The 14,840-nt window shown below is 39.8% G+C and overlaps 1 protein-coding gene across 1 annotated transcript in view; it reads left to right on the top strand.

The window, feature by feature from the left end:
- DNAlig3 (DNA ligase 3) overlaps positions 1–14,840 on the top strand; it is a gene marked incomplete in the record, with an annotated part of 346,401 nt that overhangs the window by 160,083 nt on the left and 171,478 nt on the right. Inside the window, 1 exon segment of the mRNA XM_070082655.1 lies at positions 9,804–10,013. Within this exon segment, the coding sequence (XP_069938756.1) occupies positions 9,804–10,013 (210 nt within the window).

Below are 14,840 nucleotides of genomic sequence, written 5' to 3'. Positions count from 1 at the left end.
GGTGGCCCAAAAGAAAAAACCAAAGTTTCTCCTTTCAAATTTAGTAATATATACAGGAGAAGGGGTTACTAGCCCCTTGCTCCCGGCATTTTAGTCGCCTCTTACAACACGCATGGCTTACGGAGGAAGAATTCTGTTCCACTTCCCCATGGAGATAAGAGGAAATAAACAAGAACAAGAACTAGAAAGAAAATCGAAGAAAACCCAGAGGGGTATGTATATATACGCTTGTACATGTATGTGTAGTGTGACCTGAGTGTAAGTAGAAGTAGCAAGACGTACCTGAAATTTTGCATGTTCATGAGACAGAAAAAAGGACACCAGCAATCCTACCATCATGTAAAACAATTACAGGCTTTCGTGTTACACTCACTTGGCAGGACGGTAGTACCTCCCTGGGCAGTTGCTGTCTACCAACCTACTACCTAGGACACATACATGTACAAGCATATATATACACATCCCTGTGCGTTTTCTTCTATTTTTTTTCTACTTCTTGTTCTTGTTTATTTCCTCTTACCTCTATGGGGAAGTGGAACAGAATTCTTCCTCCATAAACCATGCGTGTTTTAAGATGTGACTAAAATGCCAGGAGCAAGGGGCTAGTAACCCCTTCTCCTGTATATATTACTAAATTTGAAAGGAGAAACTTTCGTCTTTCTTTTTGGGCCACCCCACCTCGGTGGGATACGGCTGGTACTTTGAAAGAAAAAACTGCAGCGGCAGCGGCAGCAACGGTATCCTACCAGCTCTTCTTTCTCAAAAAAACATCGCCCATCAAAACTTGTGATGGCCTAAGTGAAAGTTCAACTACACGAACCCACGTAGACCACAACATGACCCAAGAATACTAAGAATGTAACCCAAATCTTGACAAAATTAGAAGATCTAAGGAAGACAGCCCTGCTAACCCAAACACTGCCTCCGCTGCCAGACAACCACTTAACCCAAGCTCCGAGAAAACAAGCCTTCTCCTCCATTGCTACACAGTATCTACTTCAGTGATACTATGAAAGGATATCGCAGAAGACACAACACCAGTAATAAAAGAATAACAGCAAGGACCCTAGAACTCAACTTGTCTACCCAGCAGGACGCCAGTGTATCATCAACCCCCCTCACCGACGCCACCCAGGGAACAACAACAACAACAACAAACATGGCTGACTCCCCCTCCAACTCCACTCCCTTCAAAGGATTCATCCATGATAACTCAGGTACGATTATTCCTGACAATATCAAGGACTACATCGTTGCTCTAGAAAATGAAATCAAAGATATCAAAGCAGCACTCGAGCGACGAGATTCCAAGATAACCAACCTCGAGAATAAGATCCAAAACCTTGAAGAGAAGATTACATCGGGAAGTGTTGACACAGAAAATACTCTAAAAGCAGCTATAGCCAGTCACACTGAGCAAATAACAACAATAAATATGAAGGTTGAAGAAGCAATCAAGGACTGGAATCAGAACATGCACACTCGACTAAATGAATACCTTGATTTCCAAGACGACAAAACTGAACAAGATAAGTTGTCTGATGCAGTTATAATAAACAGTCCACACATTCCTAGTGACATAACACAAGCTCAGTGCAAAGAAACTGCTGTCAGGATAATACAGGACCACGTACAGGTCATCGTGCAAAACAATGAAATCAAAGAAACACGTTTGTTAGGAAAACCAGGAAGTAAACACAGTATAATGATCCGACTTCATTCATACGATAAAAGAAAGGACCTAATTAAATCAGCAATTACAATGAAAAATGGAGTGTACATAAATGAGTGTCTAACAAAAAAACGTCAAAACCTTCTGTTCAGGCTGAGAAAACTTAAACAGGAAAACAAAATACATCAGTGTTTCACGCGAGATGGGAAAATACTAGTAAGGAAAACATCAACAGGACAACAATATACCATCTCAAACGAACATGATTTCTCTACCTTCCTTAGAAAAGCTGACATTTCTGTAACAGATTAGATAAGTGCCCTTAATACATATATACGTGTGGTGCATATAGTGTACGTTACTATTATATTGTACATTATTATTTATATTATTTTTCATCACTAGCTAATGCCAACTACCTCCAATACTCTATAACTTTCTTACTGCTATTAATTGCTCATAATTTTAAATTAAAAGTCAAATCTTACTCCAAATTAATAATATTCATTTTTTCTTACCTGTCCATTTAATTTTGTTTATCACTACTTGTTTTTTTAGTCACTTTACATTGTGTATGCAATTAGTGTATATTCCAATTACTTTTTTGCAAGTACCAAAACTATCTTTTGCTAGCTAGTACCAACTACCTCATTTTTTTACTTTTATTGTGCAATAAACTGCTCAATTTATCTAATATTACAAATCAGATCTTACTCCTAAACCAATATTATTTCATAGTGACCATCTGTCCATTTAACTTTGTTTACCATTACTTAATTTTAGTCCCTTATATATTTTCTCCTTTATTTTAGCTTTATATAACTACCCTAGCTTATACATTCACAATTGTTAAAATAATCAAGGTGCTATTCTCAGGTGCTAAAGTAGAACAAGTTCACAATTTTGCCATTATATTCCAAAGCTCATTTATTTTATAGTACTACCTACTATCATATTCCCAAGCTCCATTATTTGATCATCACTTTATTTGTACTAGTCCCTTTTATATTGTCTCCTTTATTTTAGCTTAAAAAAAAAAAAAAACTACCTTAGCTCATTATTTTACATTTGTTAAATAATTCAGGTGCTATTTTTTAGCTTAAGACTATTTACTTTGTTTTATACTTAATTCTAACTATAGATTCACTACAAATCTTATGATTACAAGCATTGATCCAGATACCAACCTCTTATTTAATGACTTAAATGAATCAAACAGTTACTGTAATTACTACACTGCAGAACAATCAAAGGCACTTCTCAGTGCCAACAACAACATAACTATCTTTAACTACAATATCAGATCTTTAAGCAAGCATTACGATGACCTCATAGCATTACTAAATTCCTTACATGCCAATATGTCCATCATTACACTAACTGAAACCTGGCTAAAGCCTGATAGTACAGATGTCTATGCCATTCCTGGTTACACAGCCATACATAACTGTAGGCCAGACCAGCAAGGGGGTGGCACAGCCATATACTACTCAGACCAACTAGAATGTATCACTAATACTTGCACAAGAGATGAACATGGGGAATATATAATAGCCAAATTCAAATCCAAATACCTACAAAAACCTCTCACATTGATAAACATCTACAGAGTTCCACAGTCAAACATTAGCCAATTTAGTCAAAACCTAGGAAGTATGATAACTGATGCACGCATGAACAAAGATCACTTACTACTCTCAGGTGACTTCAATATAAATCTCCTGCAAGACCAGGACCCACACGTTACTGAATTCACAAACACAATGAGTAACTGTATGTTGCTACCAACAGTAACAAAACCTACAAGAGTTGCAGAGACTAGTGTTTCCCTACTTGACCACATCTGGACCAACACCATATCCCCTTTAAAATCAGGCATAATTACAGATAATACCACAGACCACTACCCTACTTTCCTCATAACAACTCTTGGTAAATTACCCCAAGACACTACTAAAGTCACCTTCAGACTTCACAATGAGGCAGCCATTAATAACTTCACAACAGCAGTAGCAAACATTGACTGGCACACTGAGCTAGAAATCAATACAGATATTGACGAATGTATTAATAATTTTCTAAAGAAGACTCAATACCTCTATAACAAGCACTGCCCTAAAAAAACTAAGCAGATGACAGCTAAGAGACTGAACAGTCCCTGGCTAACACCCAGCATTCTCAAATCCATAAATACAAAACACCAATATGAAAAACAGTACAGAATGGGTCACATAACCAGAGACCAAACAAAACGTTACTCGTCAATCCTAACCAGCCTGATAAGAAGGGCAAAAAAATTGTATTATGAGAACAGATTATCCAACTTACGAGGTGATATAAAAAAGACCTGGAAAACCCTATCAGAAATTCTGGGAACAAAAAAGATATCACGAAATAGCGAAATAAAATTAGCAAAATCAGATGAACCCCAACTCCCACCAACAGAAACAGCAAACAGACTCAATGATTTCTTCTCCACTATAGGACAAAACCTTGCCAATAAAATCCCAAGCTCAGATACCCCACCAAATGACTACCTCACCGGCAACTACCCGAACACACTGTTCCTAGCTCCGACTAACCCATACGAAGTCTCCCTTATTATCAACGCACTAAAAAACAAGGCAGGAGATTTAAATACCTTACCACCCTTTATATACAAAAAAGTGTCACAAGTGCTATCACCAATCATTGCAACACTCTTTAACAAATCCATTGAATCCTCCACCTTCCCTACAGTACTCAAAATAGCAAGGGTCACCCCGATCCACAAAGGAGGAGACCAAACAGAGTTGAATAACTATAGGCCAATATCCAACTTACACCCTCTCTCAAAAATCTTCGAAAAATTAATTCATAAACGAATCTACTCCTACCTTATCTCCCAAAACATACTCAACCCCTGCCAATTTGGATTCAGGCCTAATAAAAATACTAATGATGCTATTATACACATGCTAGAACATATATACACTGCAATAGAGAAAAAAGAAGTCCCACTGGGGATCTTCATTGACTTACGTAAAGCTTTTGATACAGTTGACCATGACTTGCTCCACGTAAAATTGTCACACTATGGTATAAGAGGGCACTCCCTCAACTACCTCAAGTCATACCTCAGCAACAGAAGCCAATATGTGTACGCAAATGGGGCAAACTCTTCTGCACAACCAATTACAGTTGGTGTCCCACAGGGAAGTGTCCTTGGCCCTCTTCTCTTTCTCCTATACATAAATGACCTACCAAATGCTTCTCAATTACTCAAACCCACACTATTTGCTGATGACACAACATACGTCTTCTCCCACCCGAGCCCAGTCACGCTAGCCAATACTGTAAATACCGAATTACAGAAAATATCTACCTGGATGAGTACTAACAAACTTACACTAAACATTGACAAAACCTACTTCATTCAGTTTGGTAACAGAGCTACAGATGTCCCTCTTAACATAATGATAAACGGATCACCTATCACAAAGCTAACAGAGGGAAAATTCTTAGGAATCCACCTTGATAATAGACTCAAATTTCATACACATATACAACAAATTTCTAAGAAAATTTCCAAGACTGTAGGCATACTATCGAAGATACGGTACTATGCTCCACAGTCAGCCCTCCTGGCCCTATATCACTCTCTTATTTACCCCTATCTCACCTATGGAATTTGTGCATGGGGCTCAACAACAAGTAACCATCTCAGACCACTAATTACCCAACAAAAGGCTGCAGTTAGAATGATAACAAATTCTCACTACAGGCAGCACACTCCACCAATATTCAATACACTCAACCTACTCACCATACAAAACATCCATACTTATTACTGCACCTATTACATACATAGAACACTCAACTCTGATATTAACCCTCCCCTCAAACATCTCCTTGCCAACCTCAACAGAACACATGACCATAACACAAGGCACAGATCACTCTTTGATATTCCTCGTGTCCATCTCACGCTATGCAAAAACTCAATGCACATAAAAGGCCCTAAAATCTGTAAATATAAAAGAAACACTACCTGTTTATAAATTCAAGTCTCTTCTCAAAGATCACTTACTCACCCAAAACCAAATAAATACTGAATAACTGAACCTTATAAATTGTATATCTTAAATGTTTCTCACAATTATATCACATAAATGTTAAACCTAAAACCCAATCTAACTTTATTATTTTTTAAATACACTACCTAACAGAATACTCCATTCTACTGAATTTATAACAATGCATGCAACCATATGACCTGTCTTTGTAATACTCACTTGTGCTTTATAGTAATCAGTTTACATTAATGTTTTTCACTGATTTCATCATTGCTTAGTTAATCTTAAGTTAATTTTAAGCCAGCCCGTAATGCTATGCATAGTATAAGTGGCTTTGGCATGCTGCTCTTATCTGTATTTTTTTTGTACCTCTGTAAGTGTGCTCAAATTATAAATAAATAAAAATAAAATAAATAAAAGGAAAGAACTTGATATTCCAAGCATCAGAGATCATGTTACTGAAAGAAATATCCTCTTTGGGGTCAATATGCTTAGGCCAGCCCATTCAAACCCAATAACAGAAGCCCTCCAGACTTTCCTCAGCACTGGTGAACATCTGTTCAGATGGATTGAAAACACTGGAACCGACCTCTGCATGAACCAGCTACATGATCTATGTCAAGTAAGGCAACAGCGGCACTTCCCCGCTCCATGCGATATTACCCCATTCCAAACTACCATTCCTCCATTTCCCCCCAAAACTCTTCTTAAATCACAACCAAAGCTTCGTTGTGGAGCCAAACAGGATGCCTTAAGCTGTGTTGATAACTTAGTCACACAGAACACTCTTTAACAAATTATTTATGTTGATGGTTCCGTACACCAATCCACTGGTGCAGCTGGTAGTGCTGCTGTTGTCATACAGAGTGATGACCCTCAACAAAATTGGAGCATGCATCAATAACTGGCCTCTACCCTTCAAACAGAACTATTTGCCACACTCCTTGCACTCAAATGTGTCCATGTATCTAAGGTTGACACTTTAATTGTAACTGATTCTTTGTCATCCTTAAATGCTCTCAACTCATTAAGTATAAATTGTGGCATGCTTGTGTCAGAAGCCAGACACAGGTATGTTAGGATTGTGGACAGTGGAGTCAGAGTGCACATGCTCTGGATTCCATCTCACATTGGTCTCCAGATGTATGATAGAACTGATGAATTGGCTAAGCTGTGTGCTTTCAAAGAGGGAGTAAATTACAATCTTGGGTTGTCAGTTAGCAGTTTGAGAACAATAATACAAAATGAACTTCAGTTGAACTTTATTGACTTAAGACTTACGGAGAGTGACACCACTCAGTCCTTCTATCATCACTCCATCATACAGGAGGAGCCACATGTTTATGGTGTATCCAACAAAATAAGCAGACTCTTTGATGTCATTACTGCCACCTCTGGCTGGGTTACAAGTACATGTATCTATGGCAGGTTAAATCACCATCACCAAATGTAGACCAAACGAAATATAAACACAATGACACCCTGCGTCATTATGTACTGGAGTGTGATAAAATTAATGAATTTAGAGACAACTTGCTCAGAAATGTTCAAGAAATGGCAAAATATTTTATCCACAGTGGTATATTACAGACCATTCTGGAGAAATACCCTGACTTTGCTCACTGTAAATAAAGCATTACTACGTGTGTACAGTGGACCCCCGCATACCGATGGCATCACATAACGATTAATCCGCATACCGCTTGCTTTAATCGCAAAAATTTTGCCTCGCATACCGCTTAAAAACCCGCTCACCGATTTTCGTCCGAGACGCGTCCAGTGTGCGCCCTCAGCCAGCCTCACATGTGCCGCCGGTGGCATTGTTTACCAGCCAGCCTCCGCGGTAACATCCAAGCATACAATCGGAATATTTCGTATTATTACAGTGTTTTCGGTGCTTTTTCTGGAAAATAAGTGACCATGGGCCCCAAGAAAGCTTCTAGTGCCAACCCTACAGCAATAAGGGTGAGAATTACAATAGAGATGAAGAAAAAGATCATTGATAAGTATGAAAGTGGAGTGCGTGTCTCCGAGCTGGCCAGGTTGTATAATAAACCCCAATCAACCATCGCTACTATTGGTGGTACAGCTGCTGCTGCTGCTGCACTGTCAGCTGCTGCTGCTGCTGCACTGTCAGCTGCTGCTGCTGCTGCACTGTCAGCTGCTGCTGCTGCTGTAGCATCGTCTGCTGCTGCTGTAACATCGTCTGTTGCTGCTGTAGCATCGTCTGTTGCTGCTGTACCACCGTCAGCTGCTGCTGCTGCTGTAGCATCGTCTGCTGCTGCTGTAACATCGTCTGTTGCTGCTGTAGCATCGTCTGCTGCTGCTGTAGCATCGTCTGTTGCTGCTGTACCACCATCAGCTGCTGCTGCTGCTGCTGCTGTAGCATCGTCTGCTGCTGCTGTAGCATCGTCTGCTGCTGCTGTTGCTGTAGCATCGTCTGCTGCTGCTGTAACATCTTCTGTTGCTGCTGTAGCATCATCTGCTGCTGCTGTAGCATCGTCTGTTGCTGCTGTACCACCGTCAGCTGCTGCTGCTGCTGTAGCATCGTCTGTTGCTGCTGTACCACCGTCAGCTGCTGCTGTTGCTGTAGCATCGTCTGCTGCTACTGTAGCATTGTCTGCTGCTGCTGTAGCATCGTCTGTTGCTGCTGTACCACCGTCAGCTGCTGCTGTTGCTGTAGCATCGTCTGCTGCTGCTGTAGCATCGTCTGCTGCTGCTGTAGCATCGTCTGCTGCTGCTGTAGCATCATCTGTTGCTGCTGTACCACCGTCAGCTGCTACTGCTGCTGTAGCACCGTTGTTGGTGTGGCTTATTGAGAATACCAAGAAACAATTAACCCCAGAGGATTTGCCACCCAGGATAACCCAAAAAAGTCAGTGTCATCGAAGACTGTCTAACGTATTTCCATTGGGGTCCTTAATCTTGTCTCCCAGGATGCAACCCACACAAGTCGGCTAACACCCAGGTGAACAGGGAAAAATGCCTGGAACTAGTGCTCATATTGGTGAATTTAAAGCCAGCAAAGGTTGGTTTGAGAGATTTAAGAATCGTAGTGGCATACACAGTGTGATAAGGCCTGTTCTGGAAGAAAATGCCAAACAGGACCTACAGTACTCAGGAGGAAAAGGCACTCCCAGGACACAGTGTCTCATCAGTCATTGCTGCATCTTCAATTAAGGTAAGTGTCATTTATTCTTCATTTAGTAGACTAGTACATGCACAATATATACTGTGCATGTACTACTCTACTATTGTGCATGTATCCTTCTCTTTGTGTGTAGGAAAATGTATATTTCATGTGGTAAAATTTTTTTTTTCATACTTTTGGGTGTCTTGCACGGATTAATTTGATTTCCATTATTTCTTATGGGGAAAATTCATTCGCATACCGATTATTTCGCATAACAATGACCCCTCTTGCACGGATTAAAATCGGTATGCGGGGGTCCACTGTATGTGTGTGTGCATATGTATATGCATGTGTGTCTGTGTCTGTGCACGTGCCCTCATGTGTGCATTCGTGCTCATGTGGGTGTATGGCCCACTTAATATTTGTACTTATAACTCATTACAGTTGTAACCGGATATGGATGTGTAAATGGCTCATTACTTTGTAATTTGTTCATGATTGTAACCATGTATAGGAGTGTAGATGATTCATTATGTTTGTAACTTGCCATGATTGTGACCAGATCTACCTGGAGTTCATTACCTTTGTTACTAGTTCATCTATCATAACTTTGGGGTCCAGTCCCTGGACCCATTATGCACCTCTGTTGTATTTTGATACCACCCACAGGATGGGTATGGGGTGCATAATAAACGTATTAAACAACTAACCATACCCCCTCCCTCCCTCCTTCCAATATGATATCCAGTTTTTCTTTATCTACATTGTTTGATACCCTCATCACCTTACTCTTATCTATGTTCACTTTCAACTTTCTTCCTTAACACATGTATATATCTTACAAAGTAGTAATGGAAATTAGGATTACTGCTGAGCTTTGTTTATTGTGTTTAATTCTTGATTAATTTGATGTAATACTCTTTTTCTTTCATTATCTTTACAGGAGCTGTACAAGAATTCAAGAGAATGTTTAGACTTCGAAGCACTAGCCTCTGATGGTAATGATAAGACAGATGATGATGACAGCAGTAAGAAGAATGGAAACTCAGGAACCTCCACACCTGTCAAAACTCCCATGAGTGGAGGACCATCATCCAGTAGTTCGTTTAATACTTCACCAAATAGTGCCAAAGGAGAGATGTGGAAGAATAAGGTACAATATCTTTTATATACAGTGGAACCTTGACTTACAAGTTTAATCCATTCCAGGAGCTAGCTCGTATAACTCAATTTACTCTTATCAAATTAATTTTCCTCATTTAAATTAATTGAAAACCCATTAATCCATTTCTGCACTCTGGAGAGATGAGAAAAAATACTTGAATATGACGCTATTATCAACTATACAGCTTATTTATCTATCACAATTCATCCAATATGACATAACAAACAATACAATTAACACAGAAACATGATATATACTCTAGAATGAATAAAATAGGTCATAATATGGTGGCATAGGCAGTGGCAGAAGCTGCTGTAATTTCTGTCCCAATTTGACTATAGTATCTTCCCATGCTCTTACTGTAAGAGAAAACAGAGTATTTTTTAAGTTAATCTCAGTAGATCACTAGTTTTCTAAGGAAAATGCTGAAACATAGCTTTTATAAATAAGAAATATCGTTTAAAAACAGTTTATATAAAGTGTATATGTACAAAGGTGGCAGTAAAGCAATTGCAAAGAACTATAGACCGATAGCTCCAACATCCCATATCCTAAAAATCTTTGAGAGGGTTCTAAGAAGCAAGATAGCCAACCACCTAGATACCCATCAATTACACAACCCAGGGCAACACGGGTTTAGAGCAGGTCGCTCCTGTCTGTCCCAGCTACTGGACCACTGTGACAAGGTCCTGGATGGTGTAAAGGATAAGCAAAATACAGATGTATACACAAACTTTGCAAAAGGTTTCAACAAGTGTGACTATGGTGTAATAGCACACAAAATGCGTGATAAAGGAATACCGTGAAAAGTTGGTAGATGGATCTACAACTTCCTGACAAATAGAACACAAAGAGTAATAGTAAACAGAGTTAAGTCCCAGGCAGCCACGGTAAAAAACTTTGTTCCACAAGGCACAGTACTCACTCCCATTCTATTCCTCAACCTCATTTCTGACATAGAGATGTAAGCCGTAGCTCTGTGTCTTCCTTTGTGGATGACACCCGGATTACCATGGCAGTGACCTCCATCGAAGACACCGTGAGACTCCAAGCGGACATCAACCAAATCTTCAAATGGGCCACTCAAAACAATATGAAGTTCAACGAGGAGAAATTTAAACTACTCAGATATGGGAAACTTGAAGAAATTAAAAATGTGTCAGGGTATACCACAAATTCTAACCATACAATAGAGCAGAAAAGTAATGTGATGGACCTGGGAGTGATAATGTCAGAGGATCTCACCTTCAAAGACCACAACAATGTATCTACCTCATCAGCTAGAAAAATGATAGGATGAATAATGAGAACCTTCAAAACTAGGGATGCCAAGCCCTTGATGATTATCTTCAAATCGCTTGTGCTCTCTAGGCTAGAATACTGCTGAACACTAATGGCTCCCTTCAAGGCTGGCGACATTGCAGACCTGGAGAGTGTAGAAAGAACTTTCACAGCACACATAAGTACGATAAGGAACCTAAACTTCTGGGAATGGTTGAAGGTCCTTGATCTGTATTTCCTTGAACACAAGCGAGAGAGATACATGACAATATACACTTGGAAGGTCCTGGAAGGATTGGTACGAATCCTGCACACAAAAATCACTCCCTGTGAAAGCAAAAGACATGGCAGGAGATGCAACATTCCCCCAATGAAAAGCAGGGGCGCCACAAGTGCACTGAGAGACAACACAATAAGTGTCCGGGGCCAAAGACTGTTTAGTTGCCTCCTAGCATACATAAGGGGGATTACCAATAGGCCCCTGTCTGTCTTCAAGAAGGCACTGGACAGGCACCTAAAGTTAGTACCTGACCAAGCAGGCCGTGGTTCGTATGTCAGCTTGCATGTCTCCAGCAGTAACAGCCTGGTTGATTAGATCCTGATCCACCATAAGACCTGGTCTCAGACTGGGCTGCAGGGGCATTGACCCCCGGAACCCTTTCTAGGTAAACACACTTGGAGCAGAGATGGTGGGGGATGTTGAGCGTGGGGGATGTTGAGGGTGGGGGAGGTTGAGGGTGAGAGATGTTGAGGATGGGGAATGCTGAGGGTGGGGGATGTTGAGGGTGGAAGATGTTGAGGGTGGGGGTTGCTGAGGTTGAGGATTGTTGAGGGTGGGGGATGTTGAGGGTGCAGCGTATGTTGTATTGCCTGGTTAAGTCCATGGAAATCATCGTTTTTTTCTTCTCAGCACTTATTTTCTTAGGACCCATGGTTAGAAAAAAGAAATTTGTCCAAATGACTAAAAAAAATGCAAACAAGCACGAGAGAACTGCTCCCACAGCGATGTAAACGTGTATTGCTTACCAGATGGTTTTGTGCCACTAGCGGCAGCATTTTGAGTTTTTATTACATTTTTTTTTTTTCAACAAGTCGGCTGTCTCCCACTGAGGCAGGGTGACCCAAAAAAGAAAGAAAATCCCCAAAAAGAAAATGCTTTCATCATCATTCAACACTTTCACCACACTCACAAATTATCACTTTTTGCAGAGGTGCTCAGAATACAACAGTTTAGATGCATATACATATAAAGATACACAATATATCCCTCCAAACTGCCAATATCCCATTATTATTATTATTATTATTATTATTGTTAATTTAGGGAACTGAGGCTCTATTGTTATAATAATAATAATAATCAAGCGTGCGTGAGAGTGTTAGATAGGAGTGAATGGAGATGAATGGTGTTTGGGACCTGACGAGCTGTTGGAGTGTGAGCAGGGTAATATTTAGTGAAGGGATTCAGGGAAGCTGGTTATTTTTTATAACTGGACTTGAGTCCTAGAAATGGGAAGTACAATGCCTGCACTCTAAAGGAGGGGTTTGGGTTATTGGCAGTTTGGAGGGATATATTGTGTATTTTTATACGTATATACTTCTAAACTTGTATTCTGGGCACCTCTGCAAAAACAGTGATTATGTGTGAGTGAGGTGAAAGTGTTGAATGATGATGAAAGTATTTTCTTTGTGAGGATTTTCTTTCTTTTTGGATCACCCTGCCTCGGTGGGAGACAGCCAACTTGTTGAAAAAAAAAATTAATAATAATAATATTAGTAGTAGTAGTAGTAGTAGTATTATATTACAGTGGAACCTCAAATTTCGAACCTATCGCTTATTGAACTCTTCGCCTTTCGACAGCTTTTTCGAACCAACTTTGTCCCTGTTATCGAACTCGCCCCTTCTTTCGAACTGCTGGGTACCGGACCTGTTTGGCAACCTGCTCTGTCCGCGTCCCCGCGCAGGCGTCTTGAGCCAGCCTGGCTTTGTTGATGCTTGAGTGAACACTAACCTGCGGTCTCATTCAAACATTTTACGATTAATTCATTGTGTTTAGTGCTTGTGAGACTGTGAAATTATCTACCATGTGCCCAAAGAAACTTGCTAGTGGTACCTCTGTGGTAAAGAAAGTGTGAAACACCATATATGTGAAGAAGGAAATAATACAGAAGTATGAGAGTCGTGTGCAACTTGTTGAGCTTGCCAAGATGTATGGGAAAAACAAGTTGACAATCGCTTCTGTCCTGGCAAAGAAAGAACAAATCAAGGAAGCTGATATTGCAAAAGGTGTTGATACGCTAACCAGAAAAAGACCACAGACAATCGATCAGGTTGAGGAGTTGTTGCTGGTGTGGATCAAGGATAAAGAGATGGCAGGTGATAGTGTTTCTGAGACGATTATTTGTGAAAAGGCAAGGGACTTGCATGCTGATTCAAAGATTAAGGAGATATGCGCCAAGTGGAATGATGTCCAAATGTTTGTCGAGAATACCACCCTGAGCAAGGTGAAACAAGCCATCTTTGCAACAAGTTCAGTTACAGAGCCATGTCCCATTTTAGGGAAATCTTAAAGAAGTGCCAGAAACAGAGGACTGTGGTCAGTTATTTTGTGAGACAGGGGTCCAGTGACTCTCAAGCTGGTCCTAGTGGCATTAAAAGACAGAGAAAGGAAGTAACTCCAGAGAGGGCTTTGATACCTGAAGGCCTTATGGAGGGGGATTCCCCTTTCAAACACTAACCCCAACTCCCTCTCTCCTCCTCCCTATCAAATTCAAATTCAAAGTTTATTCTCTATAAGGATTACAATGCTGAGTTTACAGAATTTGGTTATTGTATTGTTTACATGTAGTAAAGTAATAATTACAGAGTGTACCACTAGAACACCTAGCATGGCTAGGCATTTTGGGCAGACTTAAATTAAATCTCAAGATTAAAATATTACAAAATTATGAGGTAAGTTGGTATTATGGCTAAGTGACTAAATACTAGTTTGTGAGTTTAGCAATGTGAATGCTTTTGTTTTGTCACTATACATAGTTTCAGTATTGGAGTATCACAGGCCAACTTATGACTAGTTAAGATTCATTATTTTGAGATTGAGATTGATATTTCTGTTTATGGTCAAATGGGTGAGTGAGTGTAAGTGTTAACCACCAGGTGGTATTCGTGTAATTAGTTGACAGGGTGTATCAGGGAGATAAGATGTTTTCTGATGGTAGTTTTGAAGGTGATGAATGTGTCTGCAGTTTTAGAATTTTCAGGTAGGGTATTCCAGATTTTAGGGCCTTTGACATACATTGAATTTTTGTAAAGGTTTAGTCGGACACGGGTATCGTCCAGATGCCATCACCAATCTTCAATAAAGGTAAGTAAAATGTTATTTTGTATGTTTATTTAAATTTATTAATAATTGTACACTATATTTGTTGTGTGTATGTAAAACTGTAATGTAATACTATCTATAAAATGTATTTTTTTGTGAATATTTTTGGGTTTCTGGAATGGATTAGTTGCATTTCCATTATTTCTTATGG

This window comes from Cherax quadricarinatus, chromosome 1 (genome assembly GCF_038502225.1).
Source record: "Cherax quadricarinatus isolate ZL_2023a chromosome 1, ASM3850222v1, whole genome shotgun sequence".
NCBI lineage: Eukaryota > Metazoa > Arthropoda > Malacostraca > Decapoda > Parastacidae > Cherax > Cherax quadricarinatus.
This window is presented reverse-complemented; position numbering and strand designations above follow the sequence as displayed.